The 26,895-nt window shown below is 35.0% G+C and overlaps 1 protein-coding gene across 1 annotated transcript; it reads right to left on the bottom strand.

Annotated features, from left to right (window-relative positions):
* Positions 1-6,466: 6,466 nt before the first annotated feature.
* On the bottom strand, positions 6,467-17,293 carry LOC107613755 (putative leucine-rich repeat receptor-like serine/threonine-protein kinase At3g14840). Its single transcript, XM_016315880.3, has 24 exons — positions 17,203-17,293; positions 16,307-16,490; positions 13,621-13,692; positions 13,473-13,541; positions 13,319-13,390; positions 13,163-13,234; positions 12,747-12,818; positions 12,575-12,646; positions 12,396-12,467; positions 12,233-12,304; positions 12,009-12,080; positions 11,652-11,723; positions 11,003-11,065; positions 10,795-10,860; positions 10,676-10,711; positions 10,535-10,575; positions 9,755-10,131; positions 8,953-9,148; positions 8,693-8,854; positions 8,402-8,520; positions 8,060-8,270; positions 7,693-7,930; positions 7,315-7,465; positions 6,467-7,117 (listed from the first exon to the last, which is right to left on the bottom strand). The coding sequence occupies exons 1-24, from the start codon at positions 17,291-17,293 to the stop codon at positions 6,728-6,730; spliced, it is 3,042 nt and encodes a 1,013-aa protein (XP_016171366.1). The 3' UTR covers positions 6,467-6,727.
* Between the last annotated feature and the right edge of the window lie 9,602 nt (positions 17,294-26,895).

Genomic DNA, 26,895 nt, shown 5'->3' with positions numbered 1-26,895 from the left:
TTCCCTGTTATAATTTACATACAATTTTCTTTACTTATTTTCTAAGTGTTTTGAGGTTGGTACCTCGGTGTTTGTGACACTTTTTACAGTAACTTTTTCGTTTCTTTTTTGGGATTTAACATTTATTATTCCCGTTATGTCTGGGGTTATTGAATTCTTAGCATTTCATTTTATACTACTTCATCGCATGCCTTTTCATTCGTTAAATTGTTTGCTTCGAACTTTACTTTTAGTTCGATTTCGATTTTAAACGAGTAAACTGACGTTTTTTCACACGTAATATCGGATTCATAGTAAGACTCAAAACTCAAAAGACTTTAAACAATTCAAATATGTATGTTGAAGATTACAAAAGAGAGTTTTGAATAGTACAAGTGGGGCCTCATTAAAAACCTAATTTCCTACCAAAAGAGTTCCTTTATTCTATAAAGTAAAAGAGGATTATTTGAAGGTGCTAGTATCTCCTAAGAAAAGTACCTCTTTAAATGGGTTGCATTACAGCTTCTCGATATCTCGGTGCCATCCAAGGTTTCTAGCTTGTATGCACCTTTTTTCAACACTTCCTTCACTTTGAAGGGTCCTTTTCAGGTTGGAGCTAGCTTATCCCGTATTCTTGGTACCCCGGCATCAGCTTGCCTTAGAACCAGGTCCCCTTTTTGAAAACTTCTAGGCCGGACTTTTGTGTTGTATCTCTTGGCCACCCTTTGCTTCAGAGCTTGTTCTGTTAGGTTGGCCATATTTCTGACTTCATCAATTAAATCCAAGCTTTCATGGGTTGTCGATGTCCCTAAAATCATTCTTGGGCTTGGCTCTCTGAGTTCTACTGGGATTATGACTTCTTTACTGCAAGTGAGTCTCAATGGAGTTTCATTGGTGGTGGAGTGCACTGTAGGTTGGTATGACCACAGCACTGACAACACCTCGTCAGCCCAAGAATCGAGATGTTCATCCAGTCTCTTCTTTAATCCATTTAGGATTACCTTGTTTGCGACCTCGACTTGCCCATTTGCCTGAGGATGCTCCATCGAGACAAATATTTGTTGGATTTTAAGTCGGACAGAAATTCTCAGAATCTCACGTCTGTGAACTGGGTCCTATTATCCGTGAATATGGACTTGGGAATTCCAAACCTCGCTATGATGTCTTTCCAGATGAATTTTCAACATTGGGCAGAGCTGATGCTAGACAATGGTGCAGCTTCGATCCATTTGGTAAAATAGTCTAGCAACTAAAAGATATTTTACCTACCCGGGACTTTGTGAAAGAGGTCCCAATAAGTCCAACCTCCATTTAGCGAATGGCCAAGTCGGGATGACGGATACGAGCTCATGCGGTGGCGCTTAGTGGAGGTCGCTAAAGAATCGAAGGTCTTTACCTCATGTTGTACTTTTTTCAAGTACTGTTGTAATATCGGGTCCCTTACTTGGTACTCCTCATTAACTTGAGAGGTCACTAACTGCGAATCACTGAACACAGTTACATCCATTGCTCTGACATCCCGAGCTAATGCCACCCCTATAAGCAAAGCCTCATACTCAGTTTGATTGTTTGAAATAAGAAAGTTAAATTTAATGGAGGCCTCAATCACCACGTCTTTCCCTTTGGTTAAGATGAGGCCTACTTTTCCATACCAGACATTGGAAGCTCTATCCATGTGAATCTCCTATATCGGTATATTGGGATCAGGGTGCATAATCTCAGCTAGGAAGTCGACCATCGCTTGAGTCTTGATGGCTGAGCGTGGTTCATAACACACGTCAAATTGGAATAACTCAATGAACCAGTTTATCATCCACCTATGAGGTCGGGCTTTTGCAAAATCTTCTTGATCGGTTGATCGGTTCGCATAATTATTAGATAGCTTTGAAAATATTGGCGTAAACTGACGTGCCGATGTGAGTAATGCGAAAGCAAGTTTTTCAATTTTTGAGTATCGCAGCTCAGGTCCTTGAAGGACCTTGCTAATGAAATATACTGGTCGTTAGTGTTTGTCCTTATCTTCTAAGACCAAGGCTGAAGCCATGGTCTTTTCAGTCACAGACAAACATAGATACAGAGCATTACCATGCTTGGGTTTTGCCAAAATAGGAGGGGATGAAAGTAAGTTTTTAAAATGTTGAAAAGCAGCCTCACATTCTTTCGTCCAAGCAAAGTCAACATCTTTCCTCATTAAATTAAAAAATAGTTTGGCTTTAGTGGCAGAGGCTCCCAAAAATCTTGATAGGGCAGCCAACCGACCTGTCAGCCTTTGAACCTCTTTGAGATTCCGAGGACTCGACAAGTCTAAGATTACCTGTCACTTCTCGGGATTGGCCTCTATGCCTCTTTGGGTAACCATAAACTCTAAGAATTTATCTCCCTAAACTCCAAAGGCATACTTCGCTGGGTTCAACCTCATCCTGTGAAGTCGGGAGGCAATCAAATACTTCTTTGACGTCTTTGATCAGATTAGAGTCTTCATTGGTTTTGATCAGCATATCATCAATGTATACTTCCATGTTCTTCCCCATATGTTGCTTGAAAACTTTCGCCATTAGCCTTTGGTATGCTGCCCCTGCATTTTTTAAACCAAAAGGAATTATAGTATAACAATAAATCCCCTCCGGGGTAATGAAAGCTGTTTTTTCCTCGTTAGCTTTGTGCATCGGGATTTGCTTATAACTATTATAAGCATCCAAGAAGCTTAAAACCCGATGTCCCGAGGAAGATTCGATCATATTATCTATGTTGGGTAAAGGGAAACAGTCCTTTGGGCATACTTTGTTTAAATTGGTGTAGTCTATACACATTCACCACTTCCCATTAGACTTTTCACCATCACCACATTTGACAACCAAGTGGAATAAGTTAATTCTCAAATAAATCTGGCATCCAATAATCCCTAGACTTGGGTTTTGACCTCGACTGCTCGGTCGGGTGACATCTTTCGATGTTGCTGTGCAACCGGCTTAAAGGTGGAATCAATAGCCAATTGATGAGACATGAATCCAGGATCTATTTCGGGCATATCAGCAGGTTCCCAAGCAAATAAGTCTACATTACCTCTCAAGAAATTTTGAAGTTCTGATTTCAGGGGGTAAGGTAGCTCTTTATTAATCATTGTGTATTTCTTTCACTTGTCCCTGATCTAAAAATTTTCAAGCTTTCTGTTAGGCTCAGGCCTCAGGTTCTCTTGAATTTGGGTGTCTAAGTCAACAAGGAAGACTCTAGTAGACTCTTTGGTCTTATCGCAGAGTGTGAGACTAGCTTTGCTACACTTGACTACAGACACCCGATCTCCTCAAATCGTTGCAAGCCAATTGTCCGCCATCAGGAACTTCATGATCAAGAACTTGGTTGAGATGAACGCGCACAAATCATTAAGTGTCTTCCTCCCCAAAATGACATTGTAGGCTGTAGAATCTTGAAGGACAACGAACTTGGCTTGTATTGCACTTATATTCATGCCTTCTCCTAACGTAAAAAGGAGATCCACGGCTCCATCTGGCTTGATATAATGATCCCCCAGGCCAACAACTCCCGGGAGATGAGGTTTTAGGTGCTGATTCTTTAACCTTAGGGCATCGAATGCATTCCTGAAAAGAAGGTTTGAGTCCGCGCCGATATCGATGAGAATCCTCTTTATAATGCCATTACCCAATCTAGCCATGATAACTAGGGGTTTGTCCTCATCTGATATGGCCATCTGAAAGTCTTCCGTTGTGAACTGGACTACTGGAATGCTTGTTACCTTGAGAACTTCCGAGGTCGAGGCTTTAAAATCTTTTTTTACAATATTGTTGGACCTTGGCAACCCATTTCTTCCAATTACCATATTGACCATGACTTGGGTTGTATCTTCCATACTCTCTGGAGGTCTGGAGCTCCTCGGGTTTTTGGTTTCCCAATCTTCATCCTCGTTACGCTGTCTTGGCAATCGTACGTGTTGAACGAATTCAGGAAGCTTCCCATCTTAGATTGCTTGATCCAAGGCATCTTTCAGATCATACAATCCTCAGTCTTGTGGTAGTCACAATACTGGGATTTATTTAACGAGGCTCTTGGTCGGATCTGCCTTGCTTTCGGTAAGATGCCTCGATGAGAGACTTGCTGATAAACTTCGAAAAGTGAGGTCACTAGGAGAGTGTAGGAAGTGAACTTTCTGACTCGAGGAACTGAAGGTTTTGGAGTTGAGGTTTGTCTCGAGCTCCCACCTTTCTGAGGAGATGGTGCTGGATTCTTTCTTTTGATGGAAACTACCTTTGACACATCCTCGTCTCGCATGTACTCCAATGCGATCTAGTGAATTTCTTCCATGGATTTTATGTCCTTGGAGGTCAGGTGCCTACGGAAATCTCCTTCAAATAATCCAGCAATCAAGCATAAGCACACAACTTCAGGGGTTCATGTGTTCACCTCTAAAAGCGCTTTGTTGAACCAATCCAAGTAGTCTCCAATGCTCTCACCCACCCTTTGATCTACTCCTAACAAGGAAATTGGGTATTTTGTTTGAGTTCTCTTAATAGTAAAGTGAGCTAAAAGTTTGACCTTAATATCGACAAAGGAGGAGATTGACCCAGTAGGTAGCATGTTAAACCATACCATGGCAGGTCTCGACAGCGTTATCAGGAAAGCCTTACACTAGATTGCATCTTCAACTCATTCTAAATTCATCTTGCCCTCAAAGGCATCAATATGCTCTTGAAGATCTATCTTTTCATCATACTTTAAGTCCGTGGGCTTTCAAAATTCTTTGGCAATCGAACTTGAAGAACGTGGGAGGCAAATGGGGTCTGATCCATGATGATGTGTTATCGAGACTCCCTATGCCTTTTAGGAGTCAGACTCCTTTGCGGAGTCAGACTCCTTTGCGGAGTCCGCCTCCTTTTAGAGTGGGTAGATCGTGACTCTTCTCTTGCCCGAGAATCGCCATATCGTCGAGGTGACCTTCTATCGTCTTTACGACGCAGGAGAGAAGGTGAAATTCGCCGGTGTTCCCTTTTGTGTTCACGATTTCCAAGGTGAGGTTCCTCCCGTTCCTTAGCTGGGCGACTTTGGGAACGAGACTGCCTGGATAACAAGCAGTCAGCTAATTGCCGTTGAAGTTCCAATTGGTATCATTCCAATTCTTGCACCCTATGTCGCATTTCTTGCATGGCATGGTGATAGTCATCTCTAAGGCCAGCGAAATGACGGGCTTCTTGGTTGATAGGTTCACGATTTTCATAGCTAAGAGGGACTTCCTCGCGACTTGGTGTGACGTCTGTCTCGTGTCCATCTTCCAGTTGTTGGCTCTTCAATGGAGTTTCTAAATTAATGGTAAATTGAATCCCTCGTTTGGCCATGATTCTTACTAAAGCGGGATCCCCACAGATAGCGCCAAATGTTCGAGCTCGGAGTGAGGTCACAATCTAGAGAGGTGTTGACATGAGATTCTAACTTCGACAAATGCAGAACCAGGCCAGGTGGGCAACCTGCAAGACACTCTGATATTAAAGTCAGTAGTGTGCAAGGTAAAAAATGAGTTTCTCGTGTGTTTACCTGTTGGTTGCTTCTCCCTTTTAGTCTTTGCCCTTTGAAACTGCCATTTTCCCGGCATTTAGTGCTCATTATGGCACATTATATGTCAGGATTCAATGGTTACGGAATGCGGTGACATATCCGTTGTGGTATTCGGCCTTATCCTGTGAGATCAATTACGACTTTAATCCCTTGGTCAGTTATGTTCTTTTTTATCCGAATAATTATAATATTATAATATAAAAAATATTAAAAAGTCATCAGAATTTATTATTTTTAACTATTGATTAATTATTAATATTTAAAAAAAATAAAATAAAATATATTATTTAATTATTAAATTAAAAAAAAACTAAATTAATAAAATTAAATTGATAACTAAATAATAAATTAATAACTAAAGATAATAAATTCCAATGATCTTCTGACATTTCTTTTATTTCACAAGCAACTAGGTAGTCCACCATATACTAGCAGTTAGACTTTTGAATTTAGAGTAAAAAAAGGTACTACAGCTGGAAATTGAACCACTAACCTTGTCATAGTCTTACCTCTACTAATCAGCCAACATTGTTATTAAGTGCCAACAAAACTATATATTATATAAAAATAATGATTACATTATAATTTACATATAATTTAATTATCATTTAACAATAATTTTGTCTTTTAATTTTATAATATTGTATTAAATCATAAATGTATTTATTTATTTTATTATTTAGAATTTTATTTTATTATAATTTTATTTATTTAATTAATTATTATCGAATCAAACAGTTCAATCAGTAATCCAACAGTCAAATCATTAATCTAATGACCCAGTAGTTTAGTCGAGTCAACTGTCGATTTAGTTTTGATACCTATGCTAAAATCACAAGTGTGCTTCCCTTTAATCCTTAGAATTACATTCTATAATCTGTATATCATTTCATGCTTTACTAGAATCTTTAATCCACTATTATGGTTTTATTGATATATCATGATAAATGATATTTTAAAATGCCAAATGATGCTGACAAAAAGAGTATCATATTTTATACCATCACAGGTCAACGTCATGCAATATTGGTTAGTTGATCGGGCAATGGTTAATTTTGAAATTTCAGGAAAGAAAAAACTATGATACACTTGTAATTTTAATTTTATGGTACCAAAATAAACTTTTAATAAAAAGAAGGCAGATATTTCCACCTTGGTTGCTACAAAGTTATGCAATTTTTGAAGATCATCTAGTACTTTCCTCCCAGGAAGAAGAATCCATGTTGGCTGAATGGACCTCTGAATTAGTCATAAAAGCAGCAGTTTCAACTATTAAGGTGCTATGTTCATGAGTGTCTGGAATCTTATGTTTTCCTCTCTGTTGGTAACAGTTTCTCATCATTTCTAACTTCTTCTCATCGAATACCTGGGTTGTGTCCGGCATGGCCTCTTGAACTGCGCTTTTGCCTTCGAGCATTCTTACCACTGAAGACATGGTTGGCCTGTGCAATGAAGAGAAATTTGAGCATAGAAGAGCCACATTGATGATGAGCATTGCTTCATTTTCGTTCAAGTCTGAACCCAACCTCTCATCAACTAGGTCCAATAGATCACCTTTTTCTTTCAAGAGAAGAGCCTGCAAAACACAAAATTCAAGATTTTTGTTAAATCCTGTCAGCAATCTGCAACTGAATCTAAGGCATTAATATTTCTAACCAAATGCAGTGAAAATGAAGTATAGAATCGATATAGGTAGTTGGCCAAGAAGCAATTAGACTTGACAGATTTAGCAAAGAAGATAATATGCATTAGGATCATGAGGTTATGTATTACCCAATCAAGAAGAGAAAAGCATTCTTCCTTTTGCCAGTTCATATTGTTGCTTTTGCCACTAACTACTTCCAAGGCAACAATTCCAAAACTATAAACATCTGCTTTGTCCGTCAAATAACCGCGCATTGCATATTCTGGAGCCATATATCCACTGCAATATAGAAAATTCATACATTAGTAGTGGTAGATATCCATTTTTCAAATTCATAAGTTATAAATAGCCGAAATTGTAGCATAGGCTGAGGTTTAAGATTGATGATTTAGGGACTAGTAGAGTATCTTAGTAACCATCTCTCTCTACATCTTAGCTGCAATATACAAGTGTTAAATAATAAAATTACTAGACTGACTTAAAAATAAATAAAGTATAGAACTCACTAGGTGCCAGCCACTCTAGTGCTTATGTGGGTAAGTCCATCATCATCAAGCTTGGCCAAACCAAAATCAGATATCTTTGGGTTTAGATCTTTATCCAGTAATACATTGGTGGCCTTGATATCTCTATGAACTATCTTTAACCTTGACTCTCCATGGAGGTAAGCCAAGCCTTTAGCAACGCCAAGACAAATCTTGCGCCTTGTTGACCAATCCAATTTCAGTTGACCTTTTTCTTGGGCTACATTTTCAGTTGTCATAGGAATTAGAAGACATAACCAAGTGTTCACTAAAATATATACATGTGTGCAGCATTATATATTATCAACAGAAGAGATACCAAGCATTCATAGACAGGAAAACAAATTACCAAACAAAGCACGAGCAAGGCTATTGTTTTCCATATATTCGTATATCAACAACAATTGATCTCCCTCCATACAACAGCCATAGAGCTTAACTAGACAGGGGTGTTGCAAAGCCGAAATCATGCCAATCTCATTTATGAACTCGCGATTCCCTTGCCTCGATTTAGAAGAAAACTGTTTAACTGCCACTACTGTGCCATCTGAAAGAACACCCTGCATTTTCAGATTGGTATAAATATGAAGTTTTCTTATTTCTAATTTTTTTAGTGAAGCAAAAAGAAAGCAATGCTATTTATACATCTTCAAACACTAAACAAAATGAATATGTTGGATGTCCAGAATACCTTGTAAACAGTACCAAACCCTCCTTGTCCAATCTTATAAGCAATATCGAAATTGTTAGTTGCTGTTTTGATTTGCCTCAAGGTAAATACATCGGTTTTTAGATCCAAACCCTGTAGATCTGTTAATTGAACCCAAACATATTAAGACAAATCATTCTGGAAAAATTATTCTGAAGTCATTGGCAAGAACATTGATCAGCAACAATGAAAACAAATTCGTCATAGCCGAGCTGGAAAGTCGATTTAAAGGACAAGGAGGCAAAGTTCATGTGTTAAATTATGGTATTGGACCTTTATATAATGAACCTTTTTGTCCTGAACATCCTCGCCGCCAGGATATACCAAATACGAAGACGATAACAAGTGCTCCAGCAATTACAATTACAACTATAGCCCCCACAGATATGCCACTTCCACTTTTGTTAGTTTCTTTTTCCACTGGTGGCATAAAGTCTGCTTGATTAAGATATAGGACATTTACATATTAGATCAGATGATGAAGATTACGGCAGAAAAGTAAAAATAGAACTTGAAAGAAAAGTACAACTGACCAGGATTTACAGATATAGCTGATATTAGAGGACCATATACTGATCCAAATGGAATAGCTGTTGTCCCTTTCCCAGCCCATTGTAAGCGAATCTCCAAGGTGCTGCTGGTCACATTAGCGGTAAATTTCTTTATGATTGCCTTACAAACTCCTCCTGCTTCTTTTGCAATATCAAAATCTTTTAGGACCAATTTCTTCTGCAATATTTCAATTCAAATACACATGGTTCATGTTGGCTACAGCTTTCATATTTTTAGTCCAGAAATTGATTTCAAATACTAGTAGTGAGTGAATCTAATGAATCAAATCGAATCAAATCAAACAATTGGCACAACTGAATATGCTTCACACAGTCAAGTCGCTAAGTTCGGGCTCAGGAGACAAGAGAAAAGCCAGTTACGCTCTGCAGTCTTCGAGGAAAAGCGGGTAAAGAAAGAAGAAGAGTCGGGCAACATTCTCCATCTTGGAAAAAAGTACTAATAAAAGAAGATCTCTTGACGGGAAAAGAAATAGAAATAAAGAGGCACCTGTCAAGCCGGTCAAGCTTCAGGATTCCCTAATTCGACAGATAAAGTAGCGGAAATCCATTCATTTGGAAACTTGATATGATCATGTTATGGTTGAGAAATTTTGGTTTACACTTGAAACTCCTAAAAAAGATGGGCCTAAAGAGGATACTAAAGGACAATTCATTAATGTTAAACAAACAACAACAACAATAAGAAAAAGAAATCCTTTTCCCTAAATGAGGTTGTTATTATTAAACATTTAGATGGAAATGGTAATACAATGAAAACACAAACCTGAATATAGATGTCAAATACACGCCTTCCAAGGCTGCTATATGTTTGATCATCTGTAAACATTATCTCAGCAAAATGGAGATTTACTGTGTAGCTTCCATTTCTCATGCAAAAACCATAATATGTCAGAGAAAGTGCAGAAACACGTGCATTCGTGTACAATTCAGCATTGTTCATGGTAAGCTTAGATGTATTAGACCATGTATAATAGTCCCCAAAACTACTATCAAAGAAGTGACCAGTGTTGCTAACTGCCCAGTTTGATCCGGCACGAAGAGATCTTGCCGGTCCAGCTTCTTGTGTATCTTCATCATATGTAATATTCCCACTAGAAGTTATGAGTTTCCCACCGCAATTTATATGGAGAGAATATGAAGCTGGGACAAGAAATGGGTGAAAAAAAATCAAAGGAAGCCAGCACAAAAAGAAGATCTAATCAAATAAAAAAAGAGATCTAACCAAATATTGTTTCTCTATTCTCTTATTTCTGGCATCTATTTTCTTCTCTCATTAACTAAAAAAGAAAAGGGCGATAAACTGAAGTATATATTGATGTATGAATGTTAGAAAATATCAAAATGACAGTTCGTTTGAGCTGGATGGAGTACTAAATATGATATGTTATTTCTTGTCATCTTTTCACTTTAGCAGTTAAGTTCAAGGTCCAACAGTGATCAATTTACAAGCATGAAAACTTTGATAAGATAATTCTATGTTTCCCTTTGTCCCTTGAGCAATAGTAAATCTTAATAGTCTAGGAATTCCAGGAAATCAACTTACGTTTAGAACAATTAATGTTTCCCAAACATGGAACAACTCCCCTGAGAAAAATAAAAAATGCCATAATAAGTGAGCATAATCACATCATATCAGTTCCAGCTTTAGAGGGAAATGATTTAGCAGAGATGTTATAGAACATACAAGTTATGTTCCTTCATAGATGATGCAAACAAGTTCCTGAAGCACACAGTAAATAAACAAGTCTCAGATAAATTCCTAAAATTATCAAAAACAAAAGGTACAGATGAAATGATTCATACACGCTTCCTTGTTGACAAGTCAACAGCTCTGGCTCTTTGATGCTGAAGTTGTTATATGAAAGATCTCTGTATCAATTTATGAACTTATTCAGAATAAAGTAAATGGAGCACTTGGTAGCAAAGAAGAATACAAAGAATAATGGTCTAGTAACGTACCAAGCAAAACATATACTACAATTCAATAAAGTAATATGAAAAAATTGCTCACGTATAGTCTGGGTTAGCTATCCAATTAGGTAGCGGTCCAGTAAAAAGGTTTCCAGTTAAGTACCTACGTAAACACAATGTGAAGAAATCAATTTCTACAACTTAGAATAATCAGAAATTTAGAATGGTAATTTGGATCTTTACCTAAAATCCTTTAATTGATTCATCTGGATTTGCAATATCAATATTTATTTTGATTAAGATGAGATTGATCAATGACATGATAGCATAATCTCGTGTCAGAAATGAGAACATAACTAGCAATAAAGTCAATTAAATTCACTCTTTTAGAATATATTCATGTGTTTATGCCCAACTCACCATATTACATATTTATAAAGGTGCTTGGCGTCTTGTTGCAAACAAGTTAACCTAGTTCTTAATCAATTAAACTAGGTTCTCTTACAATCTTTATGAATCCATTTCAACTTTATCAACTGATTCGAAATTTCGGATACCACTTTTAGTGTCAGAATCATATACATTTGAATCTTACAATTATTGATACATTCTATAGTGTTAAAGTACGCAGGTATACTTAACTCCTTAATGAATCTTAGACACCAGAGGAAAATGAGTAACATAACCAGATTACCGAGAAATATCTGTCCTCATACCAAAAAATAAAAAAGTTAGAGAAGATTTCTTACAGTATGTTCATGTTCAATAGGCGACTGAAGGAGCTTGGAATGGTTCCACTTAATTTGTTAAAACTAAGGTCTCTGAAAAGAAGTTATGTCCAAAGCAAGTATTATTTAAGAGAGAAAAGAAATGGCTTCAAAAAGTCAACTTAAAATATTTTAACCTCCTATATTGTAATCAAAAGACTGAACTGAGAAGCATGTTGATTGTTGATGCATGCACTTCATCAAATAAAAAAAAAGCAAGAATTATGAGTGGCTTCAATTTCTGAATAAAAAATTAATCTTTAGAACAGCCAAAAGAAAAAATTAAAGCATAATGCCAACAAAAAAAGTGTCGAAAAGAGATTATAAAGCATTACTTACAGTGATTTTAGTGTAGTCACATTCTCTAGATAGTCAGGCACTGTTCCTATCAGATTACAACTCCTCAGTACTCTGCAAACAGTTCAACAAAATCTCAATTTGGAACATAAAGGCATTAGTATCTCTTTTTTTCATTGTTAAAATAGATTCCTTACCGAGGCATTATTAACTCACAAAATGAAAATGACAAGGAAAAGAAATGATGCTCCAAGAATAATACTCACAATGTTTCTAGATTTGTCAAGTTACTAAGTGGTGGAAAATAAGATCCTGGTCCTTTCAAGTCAGCGATTCTCCTGCATGACAGGTTTTAAGCATGTCAAGAAACAATCACAGAGAAATTTAATTTTGAAACTTCACTGGCTACAATTCGAACACCATTCTTACAAGTCGGTGAGGTTTTTCAAAAGTGAAATTCCAGAAGGAATTGGTCCACTCATACCACTCCCTTGCACCACCCTGGCACAATTAAGAACAATTCTTTGGTCAACCAATTATAACTAATATGTATTTCAAAAGAAACAGCTAAAGGTTAAATTTCAGGGGAATAAGGTAAAGATTCACACAGCCTCTGAAGAGTAGTCCAGCTCTGAATAAAATTTGGTATAGTTCCAGAAAATTGATTATCGCCTAGTCGACTGCAGTATCAGAAAGAAAGGAACACAGAAACATTACATTATTGTTATCAAACAACAGTGTAGAGAATTGTAAATGGAATATGTAAAACCAATTACTTACACGTGATTCAATTTAGTGAGCTTAGCAAATGTAGCAGGTAGATTCCCAGTAAAATGGTTCGAAGTAAGATGCCTACAGAAAAGTTGAAGTTTAGAATTGATAAATTCAACACTTTAGGTTTCTATAAAAATGCAAGCAACTTAAAGCAATTAGTGAACTTGGAAATGAATTTTGCGTCAAATGATTATCCAAACTGTTGTAAAATAACCAAATCACAGGCAAATAAGTTAAAATTTTGAAAAATCAGTCAATAAACAAATAATTATGCTGCTTGACTCTTGCAAACGTAAACCCTAAATGCTAAATGCTAAACTAGCACTTCCATGATCCGAAAACTCAAAACCATTTCTCAACAATATAAATAACAAACTCAACCACAACAATTACAAAATGGCAACTGTATATAAAGCGCTTACAGTCTTTCAAGCTGGGAAAGATTTCCAAGCTCAGGAGGAAGCTCTCCGGTGAGTTGATTGAACTCCAAAACCCTACACAATTCCGAAATTCCTTCAGAAATTCTCATCACACTTTAAAGCTTAGAAATTTTGTGTACATTATTACCAGTAACTTACAAACTTTTCAGGGTGGTAATGTTTCCCAACTCCTTTGGAATTGAACCTGTTAGTCGATTTCCAAGAAGGGAACTGTCACAATTTAAGAAAATGTGCAGAATTAGTTTCATGGAACTAATATAATGAAACGAAGGGTGAGTGAGAGAGGAGTTACATGTTGACAAGTTTCATGGAGCCCCATTGTGGTGGAATTGTGCCGTTAAGGTAGTTGCGGGTGAGGTCACTGTAACAATAAACAAAGTAAGAAACTAAGAATGATAGATGGTGATGATGAAAACTTGAAAAGTGAATTAAATACTTACATTTCTTGGAGGTATGGCAACTTCACTAGTTCACTTGGGAGTGTGCCCGTAAGATTCTGGTACTTTAGAACACTGTACGTACCAATATCATTGCCCCCGTTCAATAATCCAATCATGAAAATTCATAAATTATTATGGTGTTTGCTTCCATACAATAAAATTATAACTCATTACTTATTGGTACGATAAAATTTTGCACGAATAAAAAAACGATATGTGGATTATATTATGGAAAAGTCTAGGGACCAGTAACTTTGTTAAATTCTTGCCAGCATATAATCAGCAAAGAAGAGTGAGCCATTGGATGAAATTTCACACCAATCTCACACCATTAAAATTATCATTGATGGCTATTTGATGGCTACAAATCACAAAAGTTACTAGCCCCTAGCATTCCTCTTATATTATTTATATTAATATTTAAATTTATTTTAAAAAATATATATTATATTATTATTTATATTAAAATATTTTTATAATTTAATAAAATAAAAAATTATTATTTAATTTTATAAAAATACTTAAATATTTTCTTATGTTAGACAAAAATTATTCTTTTAAATTAATCAAATTTTAAAATATAACTAACTTTAATTTTATATTTTTAAATTTTAAATAATCTAAAAAATAAAACAAAAACATATCTAAAAAAGTTAAAATTATTCTTCTACGCTCCATTTTTAAAGGAGATTATTTCAATTTGGTTGAGGCTACCCTTTTTATTTCAATGTTTGAAATGAGTTTTAATATTTTTTTTAGTTTTTAAATATATTTCAAATATTTTATTTTGTTATACTGTATTTTTATTTAAAATTAATTTTTTTTGGAAATTTTTTTATGTTATTATCTTTTTCTTTTTCTATTCTTGTTATTTTTGAACTCAAATTATTATAAATTATTACTACAACCACTATAATTATGGTTATTATCATTAATTAAAAGAAGATGATAATAAAAGGATATAAAATATGAAGAGATTTAATTTTAATCAAAGAAACCATAAAAATGTGAAAAAAATAAAACGTTTAAAAAAAAAAGGACAGAATTCACTTTATAGAAAAAGACTCTCAGCTCCCTTGCCAATAAATTAAAATGGGATTGTAAAACTAAAAGTAATTAAAATACTGTATATATCATTTAATATATAATTCTAAAAAATAATTTTCATGACTTCATAACAATAAAATAATAATAATAATAATTAAATAAGTAGACAAACTGAACATTGAATACAAAAAGGTAATAATGATTAAATAATGAGTAAATATCTTTTTTAATTCTTAATTTTTTTTGTGAGATATAATGCACCTTAATCATATTTAAACTCCAATCAGACCCTCATTCATTAAGGAAAATAGACAAATCAACTCTTGATAGTTGATAAACGGTTGCAAGAGTAACGTGTCAGATTGAAGCTGATGTGTCAACTCCAAATAATTATAGAGATTAAAAATCTATCTCCAAAAAAAATCCTCTTCTTTTCTTCACCTCTTCTTCCTCTCTTTTTTTTTCTCCTCTTCTTCTCCTTTTTCTTTGGCAAGTCACCATCATCTCCATTCTCCATCACTATCATCATCAAGCTTCACCTTCACCACCATTACCGCGGCACCACCATCATCGAACCAACCTCTCTTTTCTTCTTCCTCTTCCTTTCCTACTCCTATGTCATGCCCTACTTCTTCCCCAGTCCCCCATTGCTGTTGCATTTGCCGATTCGAGGATGAGTCTTCGTTAGTTGTTGCTTTTGCCTTTCTGCACTGTAATCGTCTCTACCATGTGTACTTTTGCCGTCATTCTTCTGCTCCCCATTCTCCTGCACCATAGCTATCTTGCATTTGTTCTGCTTATTCTACTGTGATTGTCGTTCTAATTCCATAGAACTGATGCCGCCGGAGTTGCCGATGCCATTACTGCTGTCGCCGTCTCTGCATCTTGCTTCCCTTGTTTATGTCGTAGTTTCTGAGCTGTCAAATCGTCACTGCCGCCATCTTGTCGCTGCTGTTGTTAGTTGCTGAAAATGCACCAGAGAAACCGCCAGCCACCATTAACCAACCTCACAATCTCTGTCACCTAATTACTTTGAGGTAGCAGATCTTTAGTGAAATTAAGTATTATTCTCTTAAACCCTAGGTTATGCGATTATGATAAAATTGGTGAACTTAATTGTGTTTGTTGTGTTGATTATTGATTGTATGATTATCATAATCGTAAGTGAATATGATTGGAATTTATGTTAATCACAAGGGTATGGTGAGTTTGGCTATATTATAGGTTGGAATTTTAAAAAAGATGAGGATGAGAAACTGGAGAAGGAGAAACCGAAGGAGAAGGAAAAAGAAGAAGAAGGAACAGGGATGGAGCTTTTAGTCCCTGCAATTATTTGGAGGTGATGATACGGGCACTGTTACCTGATACGTGAGTGACAACTTTTTGTCATCCGATAGCAGAAGTTGATCTGTCTATTTTTTTTAATGGATGGAGACTTAGTTGAAGTTTAAGTATGATTAAGGTGCGCATCGTTTTTCGGATAAAAGATCAGAGGTCAAAAAAGGTATTTATCCTAATAATAATAGTAGTATATATATATATATATATATAACCTATTATAATTAATATACTACTTTGTATAAAAGAAATGCAAAAGATGAGACAAAAGCACACAGAATAATCAAGTTGAGAGGCATACATGCTAACAACATGGCAAACAGTAACATTGGCATTGGCAAAGGAGCAGTCACATGTCACTGCATTTATTAGCATTCCTTTGACTGCGTTTGATGAGTTCCAGTTCTCTAATCCACTGCATGGATCCACGCTGAAGTTCCAGTCATTCTTCCCAACCTTCTTTGCTATCTCTTTCATCACTTCCACTACATATACATAAATATTCAAATAAAAATTCAAATTAAAAGTAAATTAGAGATTCATACTATATTTTTTTTCCTCCTAATTTCAATTTGTATCTTTTAACTATATATTATATGAGACTATATTACGTTGATATTATTAACTTAGAGATATCACTGTTATGTTCCTCATTTTATTAATTTAAAATTTTAAAAGAATTAATTTCATGGTATATTATTAAAATTTTTAAATCTAAAAATTTAAAGTTTGATTCTTAGTGAACCTAAAAAATAAATTTTAACATAAGACAAATAAAAAAAACTTATAAAAATTCATACAAATTCTAAAAAAACTCTTATGTAAAAAGATGTATTAAAAATATAATCTTTTATGTGTTATTTTTTATCAACTTAAATTTAAAAAAAAATGACATTATAAAAACCATATATAACACAACAAAAAGTTGAAGCAGTGTCTTAATTAAACATCAAGAAAGTGTTGTCTTCAATCAAAGACAATACTTTCATACCCCAAACTCCGAAAACAATGGGGTGACTTATAGTGGCAGTGTTAAGTTTTCTCTACTATAAACTAACTATACTTTAAAAATAAATAAATAAATAAAAGAAAAACTAAACTATATAAAACAACAATTAAGCTTGCAGAATCAAGCAGTTCTACTAATATTAAATTGGATTAAAAAAAAAAACTATATTCATCTACATATGTACGTACCTTCATCTTCTACGAGAGTAGCTCCATTAGCCAAAAAAGCGAAGCAACAAAAAGCAAGAAGCCAAAAGTAGAAAAGAGGAGAAAAATTCATGTTACTTATTATAGTCTTAGTGACTCTTTTTATGCCAAAGCAAGAAGAATATAATCTTAAGTTTAGGAAATGAATCTTCTCAATTGAAAAGTTTAATTATTGAACCTTACTATAACACTAACTATGAATTATCCTAAAACAAAATAAAAATTGATGATGGTGGCAGCTTGGTGAAAGATAAGAGGCCAGTGAAAGAGATAACGAAGGAAAGAAAAATAGAAGATAACACTAATGATAGAAACTAAAAAGTACTAGTATATAGAAGATCGAGTATAAAGATATAAAGATGAAGCCAAAAAGATCCTTAGCTTGCCAGTTGCCAGCTTATATTCTTCTTCATGGAAAAGTTGTTAGAAATAAAATATAATTGATGATGCTGCTTTTCTACGGACTACGTACTTGAGTCTTAACAACAAATTGTAGACAAATTTTTGGTATGTCTACCCTGCTAGTAGTCATATTTTATGTAAATTATTATGGAAAAATAAACATTTATTATTCAAATAAATAAATAAATATGCATGCAAGACTAATAAAAATAAATTAATTTAAAATGTTTTTGTAAAGTAGATATAAATTCATAAAAAGTAAAATAATAGCAGGGTCTAAAACTCTAAATTATATGTGTTTTGATGAATAGTAGTATACGTTTTCAAACCTTGAAATACGTGTTCTTCTTGCGTTTGATTGTAAATTGGATTTACTAGTTTTCTTCCACAAATTGAAAATTGTCAATTTGGTATTAATATAAATTAATTATTGAATCTGAGTTAGTATATAGAAAGACTGTTGACTTTATTTATTAAGGTTTATTTGATTTGAATAAATTACAGTAGTATTTTAAAAGTATGAATAGCTTAACATGTAGGTAAGTTGAAGTCAATTAGGCATGAAATTAAGTAAAAGAAAAACAGTGTTTCCAAGTTGGATACATGTGAACGAGAGAGAGAGAGAATCGAGTTGATTTGCTGAGATGATACAGCAACAAAGCAATAGTAGTAATTTAATTAATTCAGGAATTAATTAATATGTCTAATTATTTCTCTAAAAACGGGTTAAATATGGGAAGCCAAAAGTGAGAAAGTTGAGGACAGTGACTCTGCAGATATTTTTAATAATAATTAGCTGTTCAAATAATAATTGTTGAGTTTGGAAACTTATAGTTAATTAAATGATGATTAAATATTATTAAAATATAAATTAAGAAATTATTAAAATTAAGTGTCTTATTTAATGTTTTCAATGGTTTGTTTAATTTATTAGTGTGCAAGAGAAAGAAATTAATTTTTTATTGGATCAAAAAGATAGAGTAGCACACTTTGGTCAAAGAATTATTTTAGCTGTGTGCAAAGTCAATTCAAACATAAAGTGACTGAAATTTGAAATGAAGATAAGTCCAAATCATAAGCCCATATTGATAAAACACATAAAGAAGGAAATGACCCAAGGATGTCATACGTTGATCACAAAAATAAAGGGGCCCAATTTTGTTGAAGCATGTTTTGGTTACCAATTCACTTTGGTGAAATCCAAATTTTAATTAAATTGATTGCATGCTTTCCACGGTTACCATTCCTATCTTCAATGGGTTATGGAATTCAAAATTTAATTAACTTGGATTTATTGCATGCCTTGGAAACAGGAAAGAGAAAGTTCAAATTGATTTGATGGCCTTTAATGTTTTACACGTTACTAGGCAAAGAATATGGGAAGTTGGTTTTAATTGATTTTAATTGATTTCACTCATTACTTCCAAAGCTTTTCTCTCTTCTCTCTCCTTTCTCTTTCGATCATGTCTACCAGGAAAAGAAGATTGAAGCAAGTTATCAGAGAAAATCACAGAGAAGCTATGAACAAGCAAGAGGCTAAGGTGATGATGGCCTTAGCAAAAAGAAGATCCATGGTATGGTGTGGCTGAGATCTTTACCACTAATGGTAAGATGTGATGAAGAACCCTCAAGATCACCATGCCTAAAGATGGAAGCAATCCATTTCGGTCAGAGAAGAAGATCCCTTGGGTATGGCTCGTCTCTACTTTGTGGTCATCCATCACAGAAGGTAGCTACTGTAGCTACGTGAAGGAGGAAGCAGAAGTGGAGCAGGAGGAGCTGTCAAGGATCAAGTGTTCATCAAGGGTCAGGAATCCTTCTTGGGGACTAAGTCAAGATGGAAGGCTCAGATTGATGAAGCTTGATGAGATGGAATGAGAGTGAGGTAATTGCATGTTGGATTTTGCATTCGGTTTCCTCTTCTCTCTCTGGCCGAACCGGTCTTGATGTTGAAGAAGAAGAAGTTGGTTCGGTTAAACCGTTTTAACCTTGGAGGCTTCCCCTTCTATAATAAGGGCGAACAGCCAAGGCTTGAAGCAAGGAGAGTAAGCACAGAGTTCTCATAGCTACCCAAGCTAACAGAAGTTCTTCTCTTTCAAAGTGTTTCATTTTGTATTTTCTTTAGTTTTGTCTATCTGAGTCTCATGGTGAAAAAGGCAAACAGTATGAGGTTTGTAAGAAAAAGCCAGTAAGCGGAAAAAGGCAGAGTATACAAAATTAAAGAAAAAGCCATAGGTGTCTTAGAGGTCCTTTGTACATCTATGTGTTGTGTATCATGATTCTGTGGGAATCCCCTTGCAAGTTGGTTAGCACTTAGCAGTTGAAAGCTTGGTAGGTGACCAAGTCAAGTTCAGGATTGGGAATAGATTTTGGACTTATCCTGGATAGGAATGGTAGTTTCTAGGGAGAATTGGTGTCTGTAATCTGTTTGATTATAGTGAAATTCCATCATAGTTGTGATGGAGACTGGATGTAGGCTGCATTGCACTTAGCAGCTGAACCAGGATACTTCTGGGTGTGATTCTCTCTCTCTCTCTCTCTCTCTCTTCTACTCAGTATCTGATTCTGTTCGTAATAGACAAAATTGAAAAATATCTCCTCGTTGGTTACGAGACAAAAAAAATGTCTCTTGACTAGTGATGAGACAAAAAACAGAAATATCTCCTAAAGCATTTTAAAAAGGCAGCAAGTGTTACTCAGCAAAAAGGGGCTAAGATTCAACCCTCTTCTCTTAGCCACTGATAACCATCAATTGGTATCAGAGCTTGGTCTCAAAAAGATCAAGCTTTGCAGCTTAGAGAAAAGATCCTAATGGTAGAAAATAGTAGCTCAAACCTGGTGGCCTACACTCTAACAGAAGGACAGTCAAGCAACTGACCTCATCTCTATAATGGAAAGAACTACACTTATTGGAAGGAAAGGATAAAGATTTTTGTCCAATCAGTAGATTACAGACTCTGGAAGATAATCCTAGAAGGTCCTCAATTCCCAACTACCACAGGAGCTAATGGTGCGGTCTCTCTCAAAGGTGAAGCTAGCTGGACCGAAGAGGACAGAAAAAATGTGGAGCTCAACACCAAAGCTATCAACTTGCTTAACTGTGCAATCAGCTTCGAGAAATACCGACGGGTATCAAGATGCACAACAGCAAAGGAAATCTGAGACAAATTACAAATCACTCATGAAGGCACAACCCTAGTGAAGAAGACTAGAATTGACATGCTAAACAGAGAGTATGAAATGTTCTCAATGAAGGAAGGAGAATCAATTGATGAACTGTTCGAAAGATTCAATATCATCATCAATGGTTTGGATGCTATGGGGATCACGTATCCTGAATCTGTGCTTGTGAGGAGAATTTTGAGAAGTCTCACAAAAGAATGGGAAACTAAGGCAATAGTAATCTCTGAGAGTAGTGGTCTTGATTCCATGACTTATGATGATTTGAGAGGAAACTTACTTGCTTTTGAAAACACTTATTTGAAAAAGGATACAAAAAGGAAAGGAATAGCTCTTAAATCGGTTACTGACCCCCTGGATGATGAATACAGTGATTATTCTTCTGAAAATAAATTTGTTTTGTTTGCTAAAAAATTCAGGAAAATTGTGAAGCTAAAGGAAAGGAGCAAAGGAAGTGGTTCAAGGAAACCAAGGAAAGATTCTAGTAAAGTGATCTGCTACAACTGCAAAGAGGTGGGGCACTTCAAATTTGATTGCCCCAAACTGAAGAAGGAGGACCAGCCAAAGAAGGGAAACAAGAAAGGACTAATGGCCTCTTAGGAAGACCTGAAAAATGATTCTGATGAAGATGAAGAATCAGAAACCAAATCTCAAACTTGCCTCATGGCAGATTACGTAGAACAGGTAGTTTTTCATAACCCTGACACTGAAGACCTTCATCTCATGATAGATCACCTTTCTGAAAAAATTAGATACTTCTTAAATGAAAACCAAAATATTGAGTCTCAAATTGAAATTCTTAAAGCTGAAAATAGTTTTCTTAAAGAAAAATTGAGAGAGGCTGAAACCGCTGTTAATCTTGTCGAAGAAAACAAGCGGTTGAAAGCTGAAATAAAAGGTTGTGAAAAATAGCATTCTGTGTTGCATATCTAAATTGTTTTAAAAAAATGAGAAGCTGCTCAAAGAGGTAAAAAGACTAAAAGAAGACTTAGCCACTTTTGCTCAAAGTTCAGAAAATTTAAATCAACTCTTGGCTAGTCAAAAACCTCTTTATGACAATGTTGCGTTGGATTTTCATAAAACTGCAAAATCTGTTGAAAAATCTTCTTTTACAAACATGGCATCATCATCAAATGATGTAAGGTTTCAAAACCCAACAAGCTTTGTGAAAATAGCTACTCACAGATTTTGTAGATTATGCAACCAGAATGGTCACTTTCCTATTCAGTGCTTCTTTGATAAAAGAATGATTGGAAACAAAGTTTGTATAATTGTTTGTGACTACAATAGCTTGGGACAAAGAAGATGGTTTGACGTGAAAGGATCTAAAAAGATTTGGATACCTAAGGTCACTTGAGCTTATTTTGTAGGTTTGCCTAGCATCTAAGTGAACGGACAATATGTGGTATATGGATAGTGGATGCTCAAGGCACATGACTAGAAAGACAACCTTCCTCATTAAGCTTGATGAATATGATGGAGGGTTTGTCACTTTCGGCGATAATGGAAAAGGAAAAATAGTGGCCATTGGAAAAGTTGGTAAAAGTTTCTCTTCTTTCATAAATGATGTTCTTCTTATTGATGGTTTGAAACACAACTTGCTAAGAATTAGCCAATATGTGATCTTGGGTATGAAGTTATCTTTAGAAAATTGGATTGCTTAGTTATTTGTGAAAAATCTGGTGAAATCTTGTTTGAAGCCAAAAGATGTAATAATGTGTATGGATTAACTCTTGAGGATTTAAAAGATCAAAAAGTGGCATGCTTTACTTCTCTTGAATCTGAAAAATGGCTATGGCATAAGAAATTGGGTCATGCAAGCATGTACCAAATTTCTAAACTTGTTGAGAAAAACTTAGTAAGAGGAATTCCGAACATTAAATTTGATAAGGATATTACTTGTGATGCTTGTCAATTAGGCAAACAAGTAAAATCCTCTTTTAAACCAAAAGATGGAATTTCTACCAAAAGGCCGTTGGAAATATTGCATATTGATCTTTTTGGTCCAACAAAAACTCAAAGTTTAGGAGAAAAATATTATGGTTTGGTGGTGGTGGATGACTACTCTAAATTCGGTTGGGTGCTTTTCTTAGCTTATAAGAATGATGCTTTCCATGATTTTTCAACTCTTTGCAAAAGAATTCAAAATGAAAAAGATTTGAAAATTGCCCACTTGAGAAGTGATCACAAAAAAGAGTTTGAAAATCAAGATTTTGATAAATTCTGTGATGATTTTGGAATTGCTCATAATTTTTCATGTCCTAGAACACCTCAACAAAATGGGATGATTGAATGAAGGAATAGAAGCCTTCAAGAAATGCTATGCTATGTGAAAATGAGGTTCCAAAATTTCTATGGGCTGAAGCTGTAAATACAGCTTGTTATATTTTGAATAGGACTATCATTAGAAAAAGGTTAAAGAAAACTCCTTATGAGCTATGAAAAGGAACCCCTCCTAATCTTAAGTATTTCCATATTTTTGGATGCAAATGTTTTGTGCTTAATAATAAAGAAAATCTTGGAAAATTTGATCCAAAATCCTATGAGGGAATGTTTGTTGGATACTCCACCACTAGCAAAGCATATAGAATTTACCTCAAAGAACATAGAACCATAGAGGAATCTATACACGTGTCTTTTTGTGATACTAATTCTATTCCTAGTGTTGTGGTAGAGGATGATGTAGGTTGTGAAGATATGGTCAACCAGGAAGTCAGTGAAGAAAACCCCAAAACTGTCCCAAGTGAAGAATCTGTCTGTCCAGAATTGTCTCATCAGAATAGAGAAGACATTTCAGTTTTGTCTTCTGAACCAGTAAGAGAATCCGGAACAGATCAGATTGCTGAAGCTCATCAAGGCAGACCCTTACCTCCAAGGCCAAGAGAATGGAAGTTTATGAAGGGTTACCTCCATGATTTTATCATTGGTGATCCATCCCAAGGCGTGACCACTAGATCCTCAAGCAAGAAGCAAGTTGAGCCAAGCAATGTTGCTTTCTTATCCCAATTAGAGCCTCTCAACATAAAGCAAGCACTTGAAGATCCCTCGTGGGTTAAAGCCATGGAAGAGGAGCTTGCTCAATTTGAAAAGAATGAAGTTTGGACACTTGTACCCAATCTTAATGGTAAGAAGGTAACCGGTACTAAGTGGATCTTCAAAAATAAATTGGGTGAGGATGGTAGTGTTGTTTGTAACAAGGCTAGATTAGTGGCCCAAGGTTACGATCAAGAAGAAGGTATTGATTTTGATGAGTCTTTTGTCCCGGTAGCAAGAATGGAAGCAATTAGGTTGCTTCTTGCCTATGCTGCTCACAAGGGGTTTAAAATGTTCTAAATAGATGTCAAATGTGCTTTCCTTTATGGATTTATAGATAGAGAAGTATTTGTGGCACAACCCCCCAATTTTGAAATAAAGAATTTCCAAATCATGTTTTCAAACTTTCAAAAGCTCTTTATGGGCTTAGACAAGCTCCAAGAGCTTGGTATGAAAGGCTTAGTGCATTCTTGTTGGAAAATAGGTTTCAAAGGGGTACCACCAATACTAATTTATTTATCAAAGAATCTAATGATGATATTCTTCTTGTTCAAGTTTATGTGGATGATATAGTGTTTGGATCAGCCAATGAATCCTTGTGTGAAGATTTTGGAAAACTCATAACTAGTGAGTTTGAAATGAGTTTAATGGGAGAACTAACATTCTTTCTTGGTCTCCAAATTAAACAAACTCCTAGTGGCATTTTTTTTCACCAAGAAAAATATGCTAAAGATTTAATCAAGAAATTTGGCCTTGAAAACTCTAAACCAATGGAACACCTATGCATCCGAATACTAAACTTGAAATGGATGAAAGTGGAAAAGATGTAGATGAAACACGGTATAGAGGAATGATTGGCTCACTTATGTATCTTACATCCTCTAAGCCGGATATTGTTCAAAGTGTGGGTGTATGTTCAAGGTTTCAATCTCACCCAAAAGAATCCCATCTTTCAGCCGTCAAAAGAATCATTAGATACATTAAGGGAACATGTAACTTTGGTTTATGGTATCTTAGATCTAATGATTTCTGTGCAGTAGAGTTTTGTGGTGCAGATTATGTGGAAGATCGGGTGGATAGAAGGAGCAGATCCGGAATGTGTTGCTTCCTTAGAAGCTCACTAAACATGTGGTTAAGCAAGAAACAAGTCATAGTTTCTCTATCCATAGCTGAAGCTGAATACATATTTGTCTTTGCTTGTTGTTCTCAATTAATTTGGTTAAAAACACAATTAGAGGATTATAAATTAAAAATCAATAGTATACCTTTATTTTGTGATAATATGAGTGCAATAAACATTTCTAAAAATCCTGTTCTACACTCTAGAACTAAGCACATTGAGGTAGATATTATTTTATAAGAGAAGATGTGCAAAAAGGTACTATTGATATTTAATTTGTGAAATCCGAAGAACAACTTGCTGATATATTCACTAAACCTTTGTGTGAAGATAGGTTCTGTTCATTAAGGAACAGTTTGGGTATGCTGGATTTAAGTTCTGTTGAAAAATTGTGATTTTATTGATTTTGTTTATTTTTGTCTCGTAGGCAGCAAGGAGACAAATCTGGGCAAGTGATGAAATCTTCAAAGGAAGACTTATATAAAGCCCAGAAAATTTGTGGATTAAACTTGGAGAACTGTGCCCTATTGCCCATCCAGCATGCTGTAACCATCTTTTGGGCCTATGTAAGACAAACTTTGTTAACATAATATGGACTCATTATCTTTAAATCATAAAACTCTTTTAATTTTTGAAATTAATTTTTCAACATGCCATCACTTTACTCCATTTCAATTCATGTCAGTTTTAATCTTTTGTCATTCCTCATGATTTGTATTTTCAATTTTCATGTTTTTTTTTTTAAAATAATAACAAATTAATTTTTGAAACTGTTTTCATTAATGATTTTGTTTTAAAAGAGAAGGTTTGTTCCTAGCATTAATGACAGTTCTTTTACTCCTAAAAAGCGAATCATATAAGAGGATAGCTATTTGTGACAACCCTTGTTCTTTATGCTGTTTTGAACTCCATTCCCATATCTTTAGCTTACTTTATGATTCGTCATTTATGAGACTGTGTGAAAAGTGATAAAAGGAGTAACTTGCCATATGGTATGTTTTTGACTTGCTTGAGCAATTTAATGTTGATTTGAGTAATGAGCCTGTTGAGAATAAAGTGTCCACGATCAAAGGTGGTGGTGTACCAACATGATAAAGGTAAAGATGTTCTCTTGGAGTTTGCTACCATGACCAAGCAAATTGTAAAATCCAGCAAAGAAGCTAGAAAGCTTGCATTGCAAAATAAAAAGGCTTGGCTAAAATCTCATGAAAGGGTAAACTTGCTCTTAAAGTATTTGTATTCAGTTGATGAGGACATAGCTCCTTTCGAGAAAGAAGATGATGTTCTGGAATCTAATGAAGAAAATTCTGATGCCTAAGTTTGCTCCCTGTTGCTGCTGCTACTGAATGCTCTGTTATTTTGCTCTCTGTGTATTTGACTCAGTAGAACTATTTTCATTTGTCTTGAATTATTATGGACTGCATTGCTTTTTCTCTATTTTTTTGTAGGGTCCCTCCTTGATGACAAAAGGGGGAGAAGAGAAAAAGGGCTTAATTAAAACTGTTATATTTCATTGACTTGTTGTCCTATTTTGCTCTGTTTTATGTTCTGATCTGGTTCTGTTTTGAGCACTTTGTGTTAGTGGATTAATTTCGACTTGAGCTTTGATTGTCATTGATAAATTTATTTGCTCAAATGCATATGTGCTGACTAGACTATGGAATTTTATTAAGGTGTTTGAAAAATATTTTTTTGTGAAAATATGGCTCGGTCTTAAAGGATCTAAATTCTTGAAATTTTTATATTTTAGGAATCCTTTGGAGCTTGTACACAATTTTTGCTTTTTTGAATATTGTGTTAATCAAGCACACATTAAGGGGGAGTATTTTGAACAATTGAAAGGGGAGGATTCGGCCAAATCATCAAGGGAGTTTTCTAATCCAAATCCCTTTCAATTCAGCTTTAATAATGTTTGTCATCAAGGGGGAGATTGTTGAGTT

The sequence above is a fragment of the Arachis ipaensis genome, chromosome B8 (genome assembly GCF_059453495.1).
Source record: "Arachis ipaensis isolate K30076 ecotype BB chromosome B8, ASM5945349v1, whole genome shotgun sequence".
Classification (NCBI taxonomy): Eukaryota; Viridiplantae; Streptophyta; class Magnoliopsida; order Fabales; family Fabaceae; genus Arachis; species Arachis ipaensis.
The sequence above is the reverse complement of the archived record's forward strand: the minus strand, read 5'-3'. Positions and strand labels throughout refer to the sequence as shown.

What these genes read in the sequence shown, in the direction of transcription:
- LOC107613755 (XM_016315880.3), bottom strand. Translation starts at nt 17,293, where the DNA reads ATGAATTTTTCTCCTCTTTTCTACTTTTGGCTTCTTGCTTTTTGTTGC. An exon ending in GGTTTGGTACTGTTTACAAG is followed by an intron (nt 8,271 to 8,401) that starts GTATTCTGGACA and finishes CTGAAAATGCAG; the next exon opens with GGTGTTCTTTCAGATGGCAC. An exon ending in ACTAGAGTGGCTGGCACCTA is followed by an intron (nt 7,466 to 7,692) that starts GTGAGTTCTATA and finishes TCTATATTGCAG; the next exon opens with TGGATATATGGCTCCAGAAT.